Source organism: Gouania willdenowi, chromosome 14, assembly GCF_900634775.1.
Source record: "Gouania willdenowi chromosome 14, fGouWil2.1, whole genome shotgun sequence".
Classification (NCBI taxonomy): domain Eukaryota; kingdom Metazoa; phylum Chordata; class Actinopteri; order Blenniiformes; family Gobiesocidae; genus Gouania; species Gouania willdenowi.
The window spans coordinates 23,771,239-23,793,300 of NC_041057.1; the positions used below are offsets into that span (position 1 = coordinate 23,771,239).

The 22,062-nt window shown below is 38.3% G+C and overlaps 1 protein-coding gene and 2 pseudogenes across 4 annotated transcripts; 1 reads left to right on the plus strand and 2 right to left on the minus strand.

Moving 5' to 3' along the window:
- Positions 1–473: 473 nt before the first annotated feature.
- gusb (glucuronidase, beta) lies at positions 474–19,601 on the minus strand. Of its 4 annotated transcripts, none has more exons than XR_003675495.1 (14): positions 19,317–19,601; positions 15,315–15,500; positions 15,046–15,227; positions 13,506–13,651; positions 12,419–12,606; positions 9,469–9,621; positions 8,360–8,538; positions 8,018–8,164; positions 6,647–6,731; positions 4,330–4,506; positions 4,089–4,224; positions 2,423–2,602; positions 2,273–2,356; positions 474–2,120 (listed from the first exon to the last, which is right to left on the minus strand). XR_003675495.1 is itself a non-coding variant. In XM_028466662.1 (14 exons), exons 1-13 carry the CDS (start codon positions 19,506–19,508, stop codon positions 2,301–2,303), a joined length of 1,938 nt encoding a protein of 645 aa, XP_028322463.1. In that variant the 5' UTR covers positions 19,509–19,601; the 3' UTR covers positions 474–2,120; positions 2,273–2,300. The 4 variants fall into 4 exon arrangements, 3 of the variants coding, with proteins under 3 accessions (XP_028322463.1, XP_028322461.1, XP_028322464.1); XM_028466662.1 differs by having other exon boundaries at positions 2,492–2,602; XM_028466660.1 differs by having other exon boundaries at positions 474–2,356; positions 2,492–2,602.
- LOC114476293 (uncharacterized) lies at positions 14,305–14,422 on the plus strand (annotated as a pseudogene).
- Positions 16,888–17,005, minus strand: LOC114476267 (uncharacterized; annotated as a pseudogene).
- Positions 19,602–22,062: the final 2,461 nt, after the last annotated feature.

Below are 22,062 nucleotides of genomic sequence, written 5' to 3' on the forward strand. Positions count from 1 at the left end.
TAAAAAATAGAGAAGCAATGGTGTCAAAAATATGCTTTTAATGAGTTGCTCTATTCAAGGGGTTGAGTGAGTGGAAGTACAAAGAAGTTAAAGGAATCAACAAAGGTACGTTTTTTGTTTTTGTGCTCAAGACCACACTAAGACCAAGACTTTTGGGAGGGCGAGAAGTTACAAGGCCAAAACCATAAATAAACCATCACGAGGTTAAACAGTTCAAGAGCATTCTCTCTTTAGTTTTAGTTTTCTTTTCAAATACGTTTGACAAAAATAGGTGTCTTCAACATATAATCACTACCTAATCAGAGATAAGTGCTTCTCATTATCACATTAATGAAGCTGAAGAATAGCAGATCAGTGCTAGACTTGATGAAAAGTCTAAGAACCTCAAAATGTGGTCTCCAAACTAAGGCATGTCTCTAGTACTACGACAATAGTTTTTGTGCTGCCTTTAAAATATGAAATTATTTGCACAATATCAAATATTTGATTTATTTCATGAAAATAAATCTTCCGGTTACATTCAGCATTGGTATTCACAGTAACACGTCACATCTCCAGCCATGTCTTAAAACAACCTGTCAGAGGAATGTACATTTGTGCTGTAGTAAAGCTAAAGTTAGCATTTAGAAAATATAAAATGAAATTTTCTTTTGCTTAAAGCTGAGGTATGAAGAATTGTGAGGTGCTCCACGCTCCGCCCTCCCCTCCTGAATGAAACTCTGCGTGCACGCTCACATTGTGGAACTCTTTGCGACTTTTTTCTCCATAGAGACTAATAAATATAGGAACTTTATCTTGTGCTATTGGAAAGTTTTCTAATGTTTTAGAGACATGACAGCACGTATCGCTCGCTGCTGTGAGGACAGTAAGTGACAGCTGCTCCTCTGCCTCCTGATCTCAGCTGATCAGAGCAGACACACTCAGTCCACACTGCAGAATGGGGTCTGTTCTTTCCACCTTAGATCATTTTTAATAAGTTATTTATTCCGTCTGTTATCACTCTCTCTCTGACTCGGGGCGGACTGCGCTGACTGAAAGCAGATTGCTCGCAGTTCCTCCTGAACACGTTTGTGCCTTTATTCTGTTGCTTCTCCACCTCGGTCTGCTTTTTTCCTCTTGCTTTGCCGTGTAACCGCTGCGCCAAAAGCCGCATTAGAGACTTCAGCTGGAATATAATGCCATGGGACTGTCCCTACTCTCAGATTCAGAACACACATCGACTTTTGACAAGCAGCTCGAGCAGCCAATAGTAATGCTTAAAACCGCTCATGGGATCGCCCTGTTGGTAAAAAGATCTCTGACTGGCTGAAGTCCAGCGTCACGCTCCTGTATTTCTAAAGCTCATTTACAAAGTCAGGATAAAGAGCAGAGTCACTGTCCACTCAGAACATTTTGGATTACAATATAATAAGATGATTATGGATTTTTGACCAAATAAAACTTACATACCCCAGCTTTAATAGTTGAACATTCTTAAAAATCACGTCAATAATCTGACATTCGTAGCCTGTGCAACATTGAGAATCCCCTCAACAAGATAAAGACGAAATCAACAATAAAACAAAATGCATGATTGTCCTTGTACACGTAAGACACATATTCTACTGAGACATCAGAGTTTAGCATGCAGTGAAGTGGAGGATATGTTTAAAGCAGATTATGAACAAGCACATGGAGTTTAAATAAAACAAAGGCTTCGATTAACGATGATGAGATTGTTGATAAAGTCAAACGGGGAGTCCCTAGATCAGGAGGCACTGAATCATTTTCATTTATTCCTCCTCTGTTTCCATTTCCTCCTATTTTCTCACCTGAAAATTATTGTTTTCCCAGTTGGAAAGGGAGACTGCCACAGTTTTGTTGTTTGTGCTCCTAAATAGCAAAGTAAACAAAGCAAACTCAATGGAGCTTCATTGCATAGATAGGAATGCTGAACGACTACACATCAACGTGTATCGTCTTTTTATTATTTAAAAGACAATAAAATGAATATGGTGCATAATGAGACACAGATCTTCTAAATACATTTAGAAGCTTTTAGTCCAAACTTGTAAAAGGTCTCTTTAAGAGGTTCTAACTCTCAAGACGTTCCTCTGGTCAGGTAAGATGTGTTCTGAGGGCTGAGATTGGAGAGATTTGCTTTAAACATGTCACGCGCACGCACACACACACACACACACGCACAAAACAGATTGTGTTGTCACCCTAGTAAAACGTTTTTTAATGACCGATTAATTTCAAGCCCAGAATAATCTTAACGAACAAATATTACCTCACATATTTACAGCATTTAACACTCATCAGATGTGTCCATCATTTATCCGATACAATTTTTTCCAACTCTGCATGAAGTTTTCTGTTGAACACACATTTTAGTATTTCATTAATATGAGGAGGTTAAACAAAATGTGCTTAAACTCACAGGATCAAGTTTATATACTGTATTTTTATCAGAGGGAACAAGGGTACTTGGTCCAATAGGGTAATTTGCCTGTTTCATTTGCCAGCCTCCAGTATCGCTCCTTAAGTATGAATGCAGCTGCTTTGGGCTGCCTTTGTCTGGTGAAAACCCCTTTCTTGTTCCCGACCACACGAGTGATACCTGCAGACAAAACAAGTATCATCACAAAGGGGAAAAAAAGGAATATTCTTCAATAGTCACAAATCACTAAAACTGTTTTAGGCACTTTGTGTCAGGGAATTCCATGTAGCTGACTTCTCCAATAACTGAGTCATTGTTCATTCACAGAATGAGCTATAAACTAGCCTTATAAGTTACTTCTATAAACATGGTGAGTTTCAATTACCTAAACACATCAAGATCCAAACTCGTATTTTTCCACCTTATGTTAAAACTCATCAAAACAAAAATAAATCAATATCTAAACTCCCCTAAGGGGATTAAATATTTCTACATTCATACCTTATTATGTTCCAATGCAAACTATTATTCACAAAGAGTAAATAAATCCCAAAATCACTTTTCTCTGCTGAAACCAAATGTATAAGGGTATGAAGTCGAGTTATCTATTGACATTTTAGCCAAAGTCTCTTAGCTTGGAGTATTTTCCTGTTAGAATGTAAGAGTGACTTCTCTCTATGAGTTGAAACCTGGCTATTACAAATGAATTTTGCTATTGGCTGAGAGTGGTGGTTTGTGAGGTTTCTTACGTCCCTAACCACCACTGTTGGCCCCACCACTAGTACCTGTGGACTGCAATCTGTGGCGAGTAGGTTGGATTGAGAGAATTGTCAATAGAGAGGAATAATGAGTATTGAGTAGGTCATTAGCATGGCATAAATTGTTCTTCAGAGAGTTTATAGTAGACTGGGTGTGTCTTAACCCATGATCATGGCATTTTTTTAAATTTTTTAGCCTAAACGCACATAAGCCAAATCCTCTGGGTTTAAGGAATGGGTTGTAATTTTTCTGCTTCGCTTTCTTCATGGGACATACAGTACATTTCTCTAAATCAGGGGTCACCAACCTTTCTGAAAATGAGCTACATCATAGGTACGAATAGCCCAAAGGGCTACTACTTTGAAAATCGCTTCTTAAAAACTAAACGTTCACGGTTTTGCTTTAATTAGAGGTTAACATAATAAGAAAAGCTAACAGTAACTTAAAAAGGTAAGAAATGTTTAAGTTTCAACATGCAACACTATATTTCTCCTAATTTATGCAATTGTTTCATTTTCATTACATTTCATAGAAAATTATCTACTAGCAAATCATCTTATAACATGGAACAGCTGTAAAATGTCACAAATAAGTTATATTTTACAAAAAATTACCTTGCTTTTTAAAAAATACATCTATATTATATTATATTTAACATACCAATGACCATAGGGTTAGGGTGAATCCTAGAAAATATATCAGATTTTAGATGGAGCTCATTGGTGACTAGAGCTCCTGAGGGACCCTCACATGGTCCGGGCTACCTGGTGCCCATGGACACAGTGTTGGTGACCCCTGCTCTAAATAATCCTTTGAAAAAGAAGCAGTGCATTATGCTCTTCCCAAATGCAACCTGCCAACAGGAGCACTGTGTCAATGTGGTGAATGCAAATGTTAGATGTACTACCTTGTACGGTCATAAAGTCGGCAAAGTTCCAGATAAGTTCCCCAATGACATAGTGTTTCCTCTTCTGGTCAAACACATTGTGGTAGTGCTGCAGGACTGCCTGCTGGTACTCCTCAGTAAACATAAGAGGTGGGTCCTAATCAAATGAAACCAAAGTTTAAACAGCTCTAATCATGAAGAAATATGCTAAAATCACATTCCTAAGACAACACATAATCATTTTGGACAAAATGTTCCTTACATTGTGAAGTCCTGGCAGTGTATCTGCTCCGTATTCACTTTGAATAATGGGCTTCTGGTACTTTGCATACCAGTCCTCAAACTGTGTGTTGAGCTGGATGGGGATGACCTCAAGGTAGCCCGGGTCATGGTACCAAGAGAAGTAACTATTCACACAAACCACATCCACATATGGAGCCTGAGGGAAAAAAACACAACGAGCAACGCTTCAAAAATCTGCAACTGTATAGAAAAGCTGTTGCAAGGGTGAGATCAGATCCTGAAAGTGCTTTGAAGCCATTGCATGTTCATTATTTTCCTGAGCCACAGAGAGTTGAGAGACAGTGGATACAGAGACTCTGTGCCTTTAGCAAAATACTAGCTTGGGAAAGTCTCTGCACAAGAATGTAAAAAAATTGGAGGCACCTCAACAACATGATTTGACATTGATTGGATCTCCAAGAGCTTCAAACGCCTGCAGCATTCCTGCACGTTTTGTTCACCAGGCACTCAGACTGCACTTTTTTAAAGGATTGAAAGACTATTTTGGTCAGAACTTTTACCCTCAAATGACATAATTTACTCTGTCTTTGCATCTCATTCATGATTACATTAAAAAAAAACGTTTTGCATTTGCCTGTAAATGAATGTATTTTACCTTTCTGTAACATATCTAAAAGGTTATTGACTACTTGAGCTTTTGTCTGTGACCACATTGAAAATGATATCACTGTGCAACTTTGTACCTGGAAGTAAACCACTACTTCACTTCTGTTTGTTGACAATAAATGAACGGAACACAGTATGGCCAATAAAACACAATAACATTGAACAAGCTAAGACCAGTGGCACTAACATCAGCTGCCATGAAATGTCTGGAAAAGCTGGTTTAAAAATCACATTAACGCCATGGTTCCTGCCACTGTGGACCCCAATCAGTTTGTCTATCATTCCAACAGGTCAGTAGACAATGCTGTGGTGCTGGCACTTCACCCCACCCTCCAACACCTGGACAGTAACAACACCTGGACTACAACTCTGCCTTCAATACGATCAGGCCGCTGAAGCTGACTGCTAAACTGGCTAACCTGGGAGTTCCAACACCCAGTCCCACACGTAACTGGATCTTGAACTTCCTCACGGACAGACCACAGGTGGTAAGGATAGGAAAGAAGTTCTCTGCAGAGCTCACAGTTAGTACGGGCACCACGCAGGGCTGTTGCCTCAGCCCAAAACTCTTCTCTCTCTACACATATGACTGTGTCTCCCCACATGGCAACAACACCATCATTATTAAGTATGCAGACAAATAACCATCCATGGTTTCATCAGAGATGGGGATGAGTCTACATACAGAGACCGGGACCTGGTCCACAGGACAACTGTCTACGGAGAGGACAATGACCTTGTTCTTAACGTGGAATGAACAAAAGAATTTATGGATAACAGGAAGAGAGCCCCGCCTCTGCAGTCACTAACTATCGGTGGGATTGAGGTGGAGCAGACTGACAGACACAAGTTCCTTGGCCTTCATGTATCAGAGAACCTCAGCTGGACAAAAACACTGGTGCTGCAGTGAAAAGAGCTCAGCAGAAGCTGTACTTCATCAGGCTGCTGAAGAAGGCGGGGCTTAAACGTCAACCCTTGATTGAGGCCTACAGAGGTCTTGTTGAGAGCATCCTCACCAGCGGTATCACAGTGTGGTACAGGAACACCACGCTGGCTGAGAAGAAGAAAAGTGGGCCATTGGCTCTGATCTCCCCTCCATGGACACCGTTTTCACACAGCGCAGCAGGAGAAAAGCACAGAGCATTTTAAAGGACACACATCACCCAGCCCATGCTCTATTCCAGTGGGTGGAGTCAGTTAACAACCCGAGACATTGCAGGCCTGTGAGCATCAGCACCCACAGGGCCTTGTTCCATAACAGCTTTTTCCCAGCTGCTGTCAGGCTGGTGGCAAAGAACATTAAAGACTACAGATACCTCAGCACTCTCCAATTGAGAAACTGACAAATTAATCCCCCATGCTGGACAATTTACCTCACACTCTCCTATGTGCAATATGTGAATTCAGGATAGATTTATTTATCTTTTAGTAAAGTATACTTATGTTATTTCCTTGTTTTGTACGTTTACTTATACTGTCTTGGCTGATTTGTTGTTTGTAATTTTTTTCAATCTGACTCTGGGACATGCACAAGAATTCCATTGTACCTGTTCTTTTTAACTTGTACATATGGCAATAAACTCTATTCTATTCTAAAAAGGTTGCTAACTCTGCTGTGCTGGATTTAAAACTGAACCTGAATATTGTTGATGAAGGTTTGAGAAACTCACCCCTAGGTCTCTGGCATAATTACTGTTTGTGATGTAGGTGACGGGCCGAGTTGGGTCCAGATCTTTGGTGTGCTTTATCAATGTCCTGGTGAACAATTGGAAGAGAAAAGGTGACTGCAGGTACTATGATTACATGTCATGTAACAAAAGTATTACCAGACAACATCTTATCAGATAAATCCATAGCATAGTCCTCATATATCACTAAATTTTTTTTTTTTTTTTATAATTTTTTTTTTTTTTTAAACAGGAAGATCTTACATGTTCCAACATCTCAACAATTTCCAAACATTACAGCACAACATATATCTGTATACACATATATACAAATATCCCAACAGTGCAAGATGTGGTTCCTCAAGTTGAAACTTCAGCCACTCCTTCCTCTCATTTTCAAAAACATTTTAAACAAATGTATACGTTTCAGAACCCAAAAGTAAAATAAAATAAAATAAAATAAATGAACAAGAACAAAAAGCTGTCACTTTCACTCGTCCATTTATAAATATAAACTCACATCTCTATTGAATAGTCCTGTAAGTTTTATATTCTATAGGTGGGTCATCAAATCAAGTCTGGCCTCCGAGGGCCAATGTACCCAACCCACTTTGACCACCATCTTTGAAATTTCTCCGATTGCACTTTAACAGAAAAGGTCAATCTTTCCATAATGTAGATGTCATAAATAATTTTATACCAATCGCCAATTGTTGGTGCATCCGGTTGTAACCACCTCTTAGTTATGGCCTTCTTCCCTCCCACAAGCAGTATTCTCATTAAATATTTGTCTGCCGCAGATTGTGTATGCCGTTCCATGCCTCCCAAATACAGTGTGAAAACATCAAAAGGAATAGTTATTTGAAATACAGTTTCTAGACTTTCATGAACCTCTCGCCAAAAAGTTGCAAGTTTTGGGCAACTCCAGAACACATGGGAATGATTGGCTTCAGTTGAACCACACAACCTCCAACAATCTGTACCAACACCTTGATATCTCTTTTGGAAAGGGGTAATAAAAAATCTGATGATATTTTTCCACCCAAATTCCTTCCAGCTGTGTGAATTACTTGTTTTCCATTGCAATTTACAAATATTCCCCCATTGTTCTTCAGATATCTGCAAACCTCATTCCCTTTCCCATTTACTTTTAACATGCAGGGTCTATATAGGTTTGAGGAGCTCTGTATGCTTTTGTATATTCTGGATATTAACTTAACTTAGGGGGCGCTATGAGCAAAATTACGTCGTGTCCTCTATGCTCAACAGCGTGGGCGAGAACCCTGGTTCAATCATATTAGAAGGTTTGACAATAAGTACATTTTGGTGGATTCAGCTAAAAAAAATAAATAGGAAAAACATCCCAAAACCTACTTGAAATAGAATTGAGCAGGGGGCATTTCTGAAGCAGGTTCGTTGGCCACCGACCACATGACCACAGAGGGGTGGTTCTTATCTCGACGCACAAGCTCATCCATGACCACCAGGTGATGAGTGAGAGAGGCGTTACCAAAGCTGCGACTGGAAATGAAGATTTTTAAACAACTCATACCACAGTGTCATAAAGCTAATAATCTTGCTAGCCCCAATCAAAAAGACAGCCCAAAGAAAAAAGACATTTCCAAATTGCTGGTAAGAGGGAACACTATGCTAAACCCAGATCTCATAGACACTGAATTCATTGAAGGACTGAACACAAATAAAAGAGACGCCTACATGTCCTTGATGCCCACTCCTGGACACTCATCGATCACCACGATGCCGTGTTGGTCACACATTTGCAGAATCTCCTCAGCGTAGGGGTAGTGGCTCGTTCGGAAGGAATTGGCTCCCATCCACTTCATCAGGTTGAAGTCCTTGACAATGAGGGGCCAATCAAATCCTTTTCCTCGAATCTGAGAAACAACATTAACAACTCACTCAGAAATGTGGCTACTGTTCTGGCTAGGGTTGGGGTTAATTATAAATGCAATCATGTAATTGGTATTTAATCACAATGATAACATAATTATAGTTGTAATTGAAAAAATAATGTTGTTGTTGTAATCATAATTGAATTGTAATTACGTTCAGACAATTAACTTTCCAATTGTAATTGGCATTAACATTCTTTAAAAACTGGCATTTACAATTTAGTTAAATGCAGAACTGGGGAACCATGTTACAGTTCTATGGTTTACACATATGTAGTTAATTATTAAAATATGTTTCAGATCAAGTTTACCTGTTAGTTCTCTTGAGGATCATTTTACTGTTTTTAAATGGGAGGCTATACTGACACGAAAATGGCTCAGACTCCCACCCCAAAAATATTAAAACCAGTATTTCAATTGATTAGGAAGCCTAAAAAGGTAACAAAGAGATGAAAAAAATAATATTGATGATAGATAATATATTTTAGTGTATTTTACAGCTGATTTAAAACATGGATCAAAACTGACCTGTTATCATGAGAGATGCTAACAGAAAGCTAACACAAGAAGAAAGTCACATTTTATGGGCATATTATTAAAGGCTCAGTAATTGTGTTGACTTGTAATTGAACTTTAATAATTGAGAAAGTAAATGTAATTGACTTTCAGAGGAAAATAAAAAAATAAAAGTAATTGTTATTTTACTTGTAATTGGACGAAATGCCTGTCAACGTAATCGTAATTGAGTTGTAACTGAACATGGATAATTGAAGATGTGATTGTAATTGAAAAATGTAGTTGACCCCAACCCTGGTTCCGTCTGCCAATTTAATATTTGGTCATTTGTTTATTTGTGATGAGAGCAATGTTGAAAAGGTGTCACTTCCCTCTAGTGGCTCTGTTGGTACTCACATCAGAGTCCTCGTGTTTGTTTACCCCGTGGAAATAAAAGGGCTTGTTGTTGATGAGGAACTGGGTGCTGGAAACTTTGACTGTTCTGATGCCAACTGGCAGGAGATAAACATCCTCAGATGTCGATTTGTCATTGGCTGCAGTTAGATGAACCTGAGTTTTTGGGGACAAAGGTCAGAAACATTTGAATGTACATAAAGAACTGTTGAGTCATTGTGGAAGAACTAGAAAATGGTATTTTAATCAACTAGTACTAGAGAGAAGTTTTCAGCAGACATTTGGAATCCGATGTAATCAGATGTAAACTTCAATCTGCTTTCATAACAATCTCCAAACCCATACACCTGTCAATCACCAAGTTATGAATTCAGCTGGATTATAGTAATCTTCTTTACATGTAGGGTTAAACACTGTCATTAACAGTTATCTATAGAAGGACCGTAAGTAACAGACAAACTCTAGCATACACTGGCAAGACTAATAGCAGCAAGACACAAGGAGTACTGAAGCAGCAACAGTTCAAGTGCGACTTTGTGCATGTAATGAAAAACATCAATGTTATTTGAATAAATGGTTATTTTAGTAATTTAACTTTCTATTAATTGATTCATTATATAGAGAAATCAGATGTTTTCCAGTCTTTATAGCTTCATGGTCTGATATACCAACAACATGAGAGACATGAAAGAGTAACTAAAGCCCAAACCCACTTTTTTCCGCTGAATACATACAGTACGTATTTGGGTATGTGCTGTCGATTGATCCTAGTCCAACTTTTAACATCCAGTTAATCCAGAATACTAACTGGAACAAACAGGAGAGAACATATTTCTCCAGTAATCTAGAATAGAGTTTAGAATCCTCCTGTTAGCATACAAAGCTCTACATGGTCAAGCTCCTGTATATCTTAGAGACCTGTTAGTGCCCTATCGTCCAGGCAGATCACTCCGCTCTCAGTTTGCTGGTCTCCTGGAAGTTCCTAACATGTCTAAAAGTAGAACAGGAGGAAGAGCTTTCACCTACCAGGACCCTCGCCTTTGGAATCAGCTCCCAGTCTCAGTACGGGAGGCTGTTACCCTCTCCACCTTTAAGGCTAAACTTAAAACCTACTTATATGCTGAAGCGCATACCGTGTAACAGCATTAACTTAACATGGGCTTATCTGTAAACGGTCGCATTTACTGGTTCAATAAACTGGAAGAGATTCAAATTCTGATGTAGCTGGTTATGATTTACAGTCCGCATAAACAGGACTGAATAATAACATAACATAACATAACATAACATAACATAACATAACATAACATAACATAACATAACATAACATAACATAACATAACCGCTAGAGCGGACATGGGCTCCTCTATGGTCACATTTACAGACCTTGGAGTTGCTGTTAGCTTACCAATAAACAGGGAGAGATTTGTCACCTTTACAATAAGTGTCACTAGGCCACTGGGAGTGAGGCCAAAGGCAAAGGCAGGCTGACTTGATAATAATGTATCATGTTTTTCTGCAGTCAGTGCCTTCTCCTCGCCGTTCTCTCTCTTCTCTGTTTCAGGTGTTGTGAAGCTGATGATGGCAGTTCCTGATCTGTGGTTCATGGCTCAACTAGTCTGGGATATTCTGATGTTCTATCTCTCTATCCTGTTCTGTTCGTCTTCTGTCTACTAACCCCAACCAGTTGAAGCAGATGGCTGCCACCTCTGAACCTGGTTCTAACGGAGATTCCTTCCTGTTAAAAGAAAGTTGTTTCTTCCCAATATCGCTATATGCTAGTTCATGTGGATCTTGTTCGTTTTTATCTTTGTTAATATGAATTTTATATTTTGATAAGCGCATTGAGATGACTTTGTTGTAATTTGCGCTTTACAAATAAAGTTGAATTGAATTGAAATTAAAAGTAATTTCATTTTGCATATTTAGTTGCAAAATGTCAGAGTAATTGCCCTCTAAGGATTGAAACCCAGCTATTACAATTGAATTTTGCTATTGGCTGAGACAGATTATGATGCATCATTTCGACCATCGTGCATCACTAACTTTCACTGTTGGCCCCGCCCATCCTATAAAAGCTGGGAGGAGGGTTCTTCCTATCACAGCACTTACTGAGCATTGATTGACAGCTCCAATGCATAACTCCTTTCTGCAGCAGTGATGTTTTTGACTCTGTGCTTCTATAAAAAGCTCATTCTGGTCTATCAGAGGGTTCATCAAGCTATGTGTGTATGTACAGAGTTGAGCCTTTCCCCGTCTGTCTCTGCATGTATGTGGATGTGCTTGTACTTCTGATCGCTGTGTGTGTGTGTCTTCCTGGTTTATTTGTGCATCTTCCTGGTGTTCTAGGGCTCATGGCGTGAGAGCAGAGGCTGTTTGCCCCTGCAAATACAAATACATTATTTTTTTTAAGTAATCTTTGCTATTGAATTAAAAGTTTTAATCAATATCTACCTCCACTAAGGAGGTAAATATTGTTTGTCTTTAGGCAGAATTACGTGTAAAGTATTTAACAGATTTAGAAATGTTTTTTTGACCAAAGATAGACCTTACGCCATGGAAGATTCTAGTAACCTTTGGAGGGGCTCCAGATCATATCCTGATTCTAGATCAGTTTCAAAAGTTTCTAATGTTTCATCATTGGCGAGATTTAAAAAAATGTATATCTCAGTCAGATTGTAATTGACCGATCTTTATGAAATTTGACTTAGTTATGTTGGGTTTGTTCCCACTGAGTTTAATCCAGATCAGATTCGGATTTAATACTTCATCGTGAATTTATAAAAAACTAAAGTTACATGTGGACCTACTGTATGGTTTAATAATGGGGATAGAAATGTATTCCAAGCCTTTAAAGTGTGAATGATCATGGTAACATGACCAGGATCACTGATCCAGATAACTGTAAATATCTGACAAAGAGGATATTTGACACTTAAGCATGTCATCTTACCTCCAGAGAGTACAGATAACCTGGGTTCTCGTGCATCAGGTATGGCCACCACAGCTTGACATCTGCTACTTTGAGCGCTCCGACTGAGCCGCTGGAGGATGCCACGCAGTGACCCTCTTTGTCCATCAATGTAAGCTTTAATGTTGCTGCAGCAGATCCTTTGACTGATACTTTGTAATTAACCAGACCTAAAAACAAAAAGACATAAATCTAATTATATTACTGTTTAGCAATCACCTTCCTCAATCATTCTTTTCATTCTTTAGTGTGAAAAAAACTAACTTTATATTGTTAGTTTTCTCCTTAAATTTAGGTAAACGCTATGTGAAAATCTTTATTTATATGAGACAGTTCACATACATGTTCATTGTTTTATTGCTTCGTGACATTATACAGATTGTAGATTTTGTAAAATACATTAACTGCTTGGCCACTGCATCAGCTGTCAGCTCTCGATTATCATCTCCACATAGCGTTTACCTAAATATAAACAAGGAGAATCACTCTCCATGACTCTTTTTCTTCATAAATTACTCTAACAACCTTTTTCAAAAAATTTGTGGAGGCAAATTTCAGCATCCTGCCTTTACAGTGAAAAAAATGACTTTGTTTCGGTCATATCACTGGCTGCTGAGCTAAAAAGAAACAGCGCTCTGTCTCCAAATCCTTGCTTCTGATTGGTCAATCCCACACGTGGGGGAGTGGGGAGTTGAGGGGGGCATTTATACGAGCACAAATCAGTTTTGCTACAGACGTCTCCCAAAATGTGTTGCAAAACTCAAGCAGCGCAGATTCACATGAGAAAAGTAGTTTATGCATCTGTAGCGGTAGATTGGAGAAGTTGTAACCGCAGAGTTGTGGTTGTAAACGATCATTTACACAAGTAATTAAAAAATGTGAATAAATGTTGGATTACAAGTTTGCAGCTGTAATTTTATGTGTAAATATCAGTCTATACATTTTTTTCCATCATTTGTGACATTAAATTTATTTCACGTGTGTATGGATTTTTTATACACAAGCTCTCACATCACATTCTACAAGCTCTCATTTTGCAACATATCTACCTTCATACATATTTACATACCAGCGTTATCGGAGAAGTCTGTCACCACCGTGATGTCGTCCACATAAAATGCCTTTGGTGTGGTATACAACAGCACAGAGCGATGTATTCCAGCATAGTTGAAGAAATCAAAGAAGATGTTTTGCACAAAGAAACCTTTCGGATACCTGTGGGCCATAGACACACTCCTCATTAATCAACACAGCAAAATACCCTATTTTCCGGGCTCTAATATAGCAATTTTCCAAGAAAAATCCACGTAAAGGCCACACTGCCACGAAGGTCGCACTCTATTGGCTGATGAGGGTGCCCCTTAAACGACTAGGCCAATCAGAACAAGCAGCTTAACTCCCGTTTGGTTTAACAGTGATTTCCGTGTATTTCCATGTATTCACATTAAGTCACCTCCTCACTGCCCCACCTCTGTATATCAGTCTATTTACAGCTTTTTATGGTCACTTCTTACTGGAATTAGTCTGATATAGCATTCTGTCCATTCTTACCGTGCACCATTGCCCAATGAGCGATCACGTCGAGTTTGGACTTAGGGTCAGAATCCGGACACAGTCGCTTCTGAACAAACCCAACATGGTGGTTTGATAACTTTATGCTGTTTATTATGAACTACTATTAAAACTAGCTGAGATATCTTACATTTTAAACCTAATTGTACATTTTAAACCGACCATAAATCCAAATGAGCCAGCACCGCTCCCAGGTCCAGAAACTTCCATTTACTACCGATATTTGCTTTTTATTTAAGCAAACATCTTATTTTAGATACAGAAAATTAAAACAAATATTCAACAGATGTATGACTTCTGGTGGCCATACCAGCCTGTCTTTGCCCGATCTCGTTAGATCTCGGAAGCTAGGCAGGTCTGGGCCTGGTTAGTAGTTGGATGGGAGACCACTGAGAATTATAGGTGCCACAGTGGGGGACAGTCACCCCAGTGGTATCTGTCATTGTGTCCTTGGGCAAGACACTTCACCCACTTAGCCTAGTATGAATGTGGTGGTCGGAGGGGCTGATGGCGCATTATGGCAGCCTCGCCTCCGTCAGTCTGCCACAGGGCAGCTGTGGCTACAATAGTAGTTAGTAAAAGATGAATCCCTAATTGTGGCCAAAAAAAGAGCTACATAAAATTGATGCATTATTATATTATTATTCTGCTCACTCCCACATAATTTCCCTCCACTCAGACATCATCCTGCACACGGAGCACAATGCATCCGTCATTTCTTATTACAACCCACAGAATCCAAAGCTTGTTTTTGAACATTCAGCTGTAGGGGTGACTGTCAGTAATATTCTCCCTCCCGACACACGCTTTCACTGGACACGTGTGCTGACTGACTGAAAAAACCACAGAGTGCTCCACCATATTGGCCGCACCCTCAACTTTAACTAAAAAATGTATAAATACAGTCCTATACGCTGAAAAATGCTTTAATACATCTTTAAGTTTCAAAAAGCAAGAGCATGGTTTGAAAGTGGCCCTCATATAACCCAGAACGGACAATTCAAGAGTTTGGAATAGTGATAAAAGAAGCGCGTAACCTGGTGGGATCATTCATGTATTGGATGGTTCCTGGAGGAAGAGTCTCCAGAGTCAGAGTGTTGTTCACAGCGATGGTGATCCTGCATTTTGCTGTTGGATCTTTTCGGATTACACTGCCTATTTCAGCTTCGAAGGGTAGATGACCTCCGTTATGCTCTGTGACCTTTACCCCGTTAACCCACTGCACATAAAGAAAAATGAACACACACTCCTAATCTAACTCAAACTGTAACAATTGGAGTAAGATGAGAGGATCTGTAATACTCACCACTACTGAATAATAGTGAGCACTTCCCACTCTGAGGACCACTCTGATTTCCTCATCAGTGATCCACCGTGTGGGCACCACCACCTCCCTCTCATACCACACCCAGCCAGTGAAAGTCCTCAGACTGGGGTCTTGAGTGATGTCATTGTAGCTGGCAGGAACTGGCATGTCAATCACCGGACCACTCTAGGCAAAACCACACAGAGAAAGCAATTATTTGAGATCCTGTTATTAACACTTACTAATGCTCTGATAGCCAAAGCATCACCACTCAGTCACCATCATTTTATTCTAAAAATCACTACATTAGAGGTTCTCAAACTTTTTTGGGGGGTTAGGAGACCTTGAAGTTGAGGCAGTAAACATTTGTAGTGGACCCTCTGTATATTCATCTATATCTTTTGTGCTATCTGTACTCCAGAAAAATTAAGCGAAAAGCAGTGAGATTATTAATCTAATTAAAGGTATTGTGGACAATGTTATTTTGGCTTCAACTTCTGGGTGGATCATCTTATCTATTGGTCCTCCTAATTGTCAATCATTCTGATGATATGTTTACATACGGCCGTCGTACGTGCTCGTGCAGGGTGCACATCTGGTCCTTTGAAAATAGATTTTCACTTACCGGTGGTGAGTCTGACATAGTGGGAAAAGTGCAAGGAAAGCTGAACCAGCAGCTTGTATGAGCGATGCAGACTCTGACTTGTACACAGAGCTGTGCACGAGGAAAACTGGGCTCGTGCATGCTCTCTCGCACACGTAGGCATTCCTTCTTGGAAGCAGGTAGAGTGTTGCGTATGTGCAGAGGGCGTTTCTTTTCTAAACTTTGGGAAAATCATCCTCTATAGCTTTAAATAACGTCATCATCAACATTTGTATGATATTTGAGCTTCAGTGACATTGGTATGGATGTATAAGGAGTATGGGGCTGAGAATATTTAATTTGTTGTGGTCACTTACGAATGTATTTTTACATAGACATGTAGACATACTGATATTGTTGAAAAAGAAGATTCCCAAATCTTAAATCTGGGCTGTGTAGACTAAAAAAAATGTGCTATTTATTAAGTACATGCACATGTAGTAATATTTTGTTTTGAAGAATGTCATAATGATGACATGATATGGTTTTAATTTTAGACTGGCATAAATTGTCAGTCTTTGTTTTTGTGTTCTATTTGAACACAGAGTGGCACCGTTTGCTCTTTATTGTCTTATTTATTGTACCAACTGTTATTGTTTATTTTATTTTTTATTCCCAATAAGTTGAAAAAGTCACAAGGAGGATATTTACATTATGTTTATGAATGATCACCGGCAATAGAACATAATAATAATAATAATAATGCATTAATTTTATATAGTGCTATTTTGGACACTCAAAGTCACTTTACAGAATTAAGGGATTATTCTTTCACTCCAAACTTGGTGGTGGTAAGCTACTATTGTAGCCACAGCTGCCTTGGGGCAGACTGACGGAAACCAGGCTGCCAAAGTGCGTCATCGGCCCCTCTGACCACCACCAACACTCACTCAGGGACACAATGACAGATACCACTGGGGTGACTGTCCCCCACTGTGGCACCTGGAATTCTCAGTAGTCTCCCATCCACCTACTAACCAGACCCAGACCTGCTTAGCTTCCGAGATCTAACGGGATCGGGCAATGACAGACTGGTATGGCCACATCACCTCAGTTAAAGACTAGTTAGGTATTTTTTGCATTTCAAAATAATCATACATAAAGTCAAATAAACAAAAGCATGGTTAACTTTCCATCATTAGGGTTTTTCCCTCCTTTCCAAAATATCATGTTTTTATCATGAGCACATTTGTGTATCGTATCGTGAACCTTGACTATCGTCCCACCTCGAGTCGTGGCAAATTGAGGTAGAAAATGACACCAGTTCCACATTTCATCTATGTGTGCTGTGAGTGTGATGACACTACAACACGTTATTTATTTTACTACTTAATTCAATGATTTTCAAAAAATCACTAAAATTGCATGAAAGCACATTTATTAAAACTAAGTGTTGTAGTATAATCAATAGGAATTAATCTATGTGTGCTGTGAGTTTGATGACATTACATCATGACATAGTACAGTTATTACTTATTTTATTACTGAATTCAATGATTTTTTTTAAAAAAATCACTAAAATGACATTAAAGCACATTTTCAAAGGCCATGTGCTGAAATGTATACAGCAGGAAGACATTTATTTATGATAGGGTTTTTTTTTACACTGCAGTTTACAAAAGGGATGTTTTTTGAAAAGTATTTACATTTAAAAATCCTCAAAATTATGTAAAAGTATTATTTCTCCAAACTAATCAATGTAATCTAAACAACAAGGGATCATATATGTGTAAAATGATTTTAATGACACTATAACTCCTAGAGTGAAGTTATTGATTTTTATTTTTGTATCTTTTTCCGGTGTCACGTACTGAGTTTACCTCCGTACTGAGATTATAATCCTAACCCAATCCAATAAACAAATAAAACACGCGTCCGTTCACTTTGAGTACAAAAATAAACAAAAATAGTTTGTTTTTTTTTAGCAAAAATTCATGCATCAAAGGAGACTTGTGTGTACTTCTGTTTTGTCCTAAAGAAAATATTTTCAGGACAGAATTTTGTTTTTCTTTAAAAATGTAATACCTAAAACATGTAATTATTGACAATTTAAAAACCTTATTCAAAATGAAGAATTACTTTTATATTATCATTATTATTATCAATATTATTCATAACATTATTCTTGTTGTTTGTGGGCCTAAAGTATTTCCAAAAGCTATCCTGAATTATTTATTTATTCGTTTTTATAGCTTATTATTATTATTATTATTATTATTAATAATTCAATACCTAAAAAAATGTAATTATTAAGTATGAATTAAAATATTTATCTTATTTTGATATAAAATATTTTATTATTGTTGTTGTACATAACATGTTCATAAAATCTGTTCAGAATTTTTTTTATTTATCACCAAATGTTTTATTGGTTTACAACAATGACATCTACTCAATGATACATATTTTATTTGATGTCTATACAGTGAAGCGCACATACTCCACACTGTTGCTCACAATAATGTCAGGAAGTTTACTTTGTGCCAAAACAACGAGTATGCGAAGTCTGTGCTTCCGCACTCCGCAAGTCCATTCTTCAAGTCTGCTCCCACGAGTCCGTATCCAGGAGTTCACTAGTACGTAGTATGCATACTTAGAATTGAGAAACGGCCCATGACTATGGCGTCACATTATTATTGATGTTATAGTTGGAAGTACAGTCACTTTAGTAGAATTATAATGAATGACAGACTATCAATAAAATACATAAATAGGGTTTTAATATTACTTTTAAAAAATGATTTACGTTCCTGCAATCAACTTAGATAAAGGAAAATTAAACGTAGACCAGAAGTCAGTTTAGCTAACACAGTAAAAAAAAAAAAAAAAAACCAGCTCCATACTTTGGTCCCAGGAAACAGCTACGGACTTTACATCGTGATGACCCGCCCTACTCTACCTCTGATTGGCCAATCAGACAGGAGGTGCCGTCTATGCAATGCCCGCCCCCAAAGTGCTGAAAACTCAACATCACCGCGCGCGCAGAAAGGAGTCTTTACTGTGCGTGATGACACGCACAGTAAAGACTCTAATGTTACGCCAAACATGACACGGGTGTTGCAATTTGCAGACGGTCCCTGCGCATTAGAGGCAGAGGACGGCTCGTTTAGAGGAAAATCCGGTTGTAGCTTGAAGTCCACGTTGCTGTGATTGCAACAAAGTGTCGGTTTTGTAAAAGCAATGTTCCGTTGATGAATTATTGGTCTGTGAAAGCCGAATCTGTGAATATATTTCTGACTTTACCTAAGTTTCCTTCTAGTGTCAAACTCTTATCGGCTGGTTAAACAGTATCAATAGCACAACTAGAGTCTCTAATCATGACTGTCATTCAGCAGTTTACAGGCTCCAGCTCTCCTCACCTCTATCAGTCGACTTTTGTACCATGCTTCCTCAAAGCCCTGGTTCCTGCTGGGAGATATATCAGCCCTGAAAGCCCACAGCCCGTTCAGCTCTTTCACCTCCCTGGAGGCGGACTCTCGGGGAAACAGCATACCGGAGTCCAGCAGGAGCACCGAGTCCACCACGGCTAGGAGGCACAAAACACGGAGCATCGCAGCCCTCACATAAAACCACAGACCGGACAAGTTCAACGCTGTCTTCCTGATGATTGTTCACTTTACGAGCGGCCATGAATGTCTCAATCACGTGACATAGAGCAGGGTCACATGGTTAGAAACGGGAACAAATAGAAGTGTACTTTTCGATAGCTCGAAACCTGTATTCCAAGCATTTGTTTCAGAATTTAAATACTATACCGATTCTATCAAGTGCTCAGAAAAAGCTTTAAAGACTTCAAATAATACTTAGATATCTAAAGGCAAGGCAAATTTATTTGTATAGCAAATTTCATACACAAGGCAACTCAATGTGCTTTACATGATAAAACATTCAATTGTTTAAAATCAATAAGAACATTTAAAATCATCAGTAAAATCAATTTAAATAATCAACAAACACATTACATCAACAACATGACCAAAAATCTCTCTTTCAATCATACGCAGTAGAGAAAAAAAGTCCCTTTAACTTTGATTTAAAAATGTTCACATGTGATGCTGACTTCAGCTCTGCAGGCAGTTTGTTCCACTTCTTTGCAGCATAACAACTAAAAGCAGCATCACCATGTTTACTGTGAGCTCTGGTCTCCACTATCTAAACGATGCTTCAGGACTAAAACTTTACTAAAAATCTGATTATCTACAGGATTATTATTGACTATTTTGTAACAGTTTTTGTTCAGTGTTTAGTCACCCTAAGTTGAGCCTTTCCCTTGGCAGTATTATTTCTGTTATCTGTAGCCTACCTGTACCTGTTCTATGTATATTATGTTATTTATGTTCTGGTTTTTTTTTTCATCCGTGAATATATGTAGGCCTATGTGCATATTTGGTGTAATGAAAACAACAACAAAAAACTGGAAGTGTACTTTCTATTACAGATGGGATAAGATATCATGCGACAAGTTACGATATTAAAACGTTACAAGATGTACGAGTTGGATCGATTCCTGTTGAGTTGAAAAGGTTTTACCCAGAGTAAGAATACAAGTGCATTCCAGAGTTAAAGAGTAACTAAACCCTAAAACCACTTTTTTTTTTTGTTGCTAGAAACAAATAAACCTATATTGGGTACAAAGTAGTATTGTTGATTGATCCAAGTCCAACTCTTGGCATTTTAGTCAAAGTTTTAAAATTTTTGGCATATTTTGTTGTAAAACCTAGGTTTCCAAAGTGGGGTACGCAAATTGTCATAGGGGGTACATGAATGAAAATTCAAAACAATGATTACATTGGAAACTAGAATATGAATAGAGCAGTTCACGTTAATGCTACATTAATGCTATTGCTAGGCTAATGCTAGGTTATTGTTATTGCTAGGCTAATTCTATTCCTATGCAGGGCTGCCAAGTTTCAGAAAATGACAAGAGTGAGACTTTAGTGACCTGATGCGTTTAAAAGTTTAAGACTGATGTCCTCACCTCCATGCCAGTGGCTCTTCCTGCACTGTAGCCTCCTAATGCTAGTTTAATTAAACAGAAATTAGAAATGAAAACTAACAGGAATATTGACAAAATACATTTATTTGTCAATATTTAAGTTCAACCACCTCTCCATCATTTAACTGGGAACATGTCTCATATTGTAGGTGTTTGTCTCAGTTTGATGCCTTGATGACAGAGGCAGGGGGCTCCCACTTAAACACTGTGGCCCAAGGCAGTGCTACCTTTACCTCAGCTCTCCTTGTCTGCAACAGAAAGAAGGTCATTAAAAAAATATTCATGTAAAAAAAAAAAAAAACCTTAAAACATCAAGTGTTTTTTGAGTGAATGAATGTCTGAGCAGCGTACTTCTGTCCTGTTTAAGTGCTTAATAATTCTTTGGTGTCTGTAATGCTGACATGCTGACTAGCAAATGGTGTGATTTGGCAGAGAAAAAACCTTTGGATGTACTGTGTATGGATCACAGACATATGACACAGACATGGCACTGCGAGGGTTAAAATGTGAACTACAGAGGTTCTACGATCTCTATGTTTTGGGAGATCGTCGTCATGCTTTAATCCTTAATGATTTAATATCGTCAGATATTATACAAACGTGAATGAGAGAGAGACGCACACACAAAATGTTTGTTTTTTTAGACACGTAAACTAACACTATAACACACAGACAGCAATATAAACAGTGATCAAAATTGGGTAGTTACATTGAGAATGGGTCAAATTGCTTGACTGTCACACTCAAAGCGTGAGGCTTGGTAGCTCTGTGCAGCTATATTAATGCTAGGTTAATGCTAATGCTATTGCTAGTCTAATGATAATGCTATTTAAAGCTAATACTAGGTCAACAATAATGTTACGCTAATGTTAATGTTGGGCTAATGCTATTGCTAGGTTAATGCTAATGCCAATGACAAGCTAATGTAGTGCAACGCGGGCCAGCACCTTCATCCACACTTGCATTTTCTTCAGGAAATGTAAATAGTTTAGTTATTATTATTATATATTATTCCTCAACAGGATAGGTGAAATTCACTGTAGGGCTACACTGTATATGACATTACATTATCATGTTTTTTAAGTGAAGAAGAAGGGGGTACATGTCTT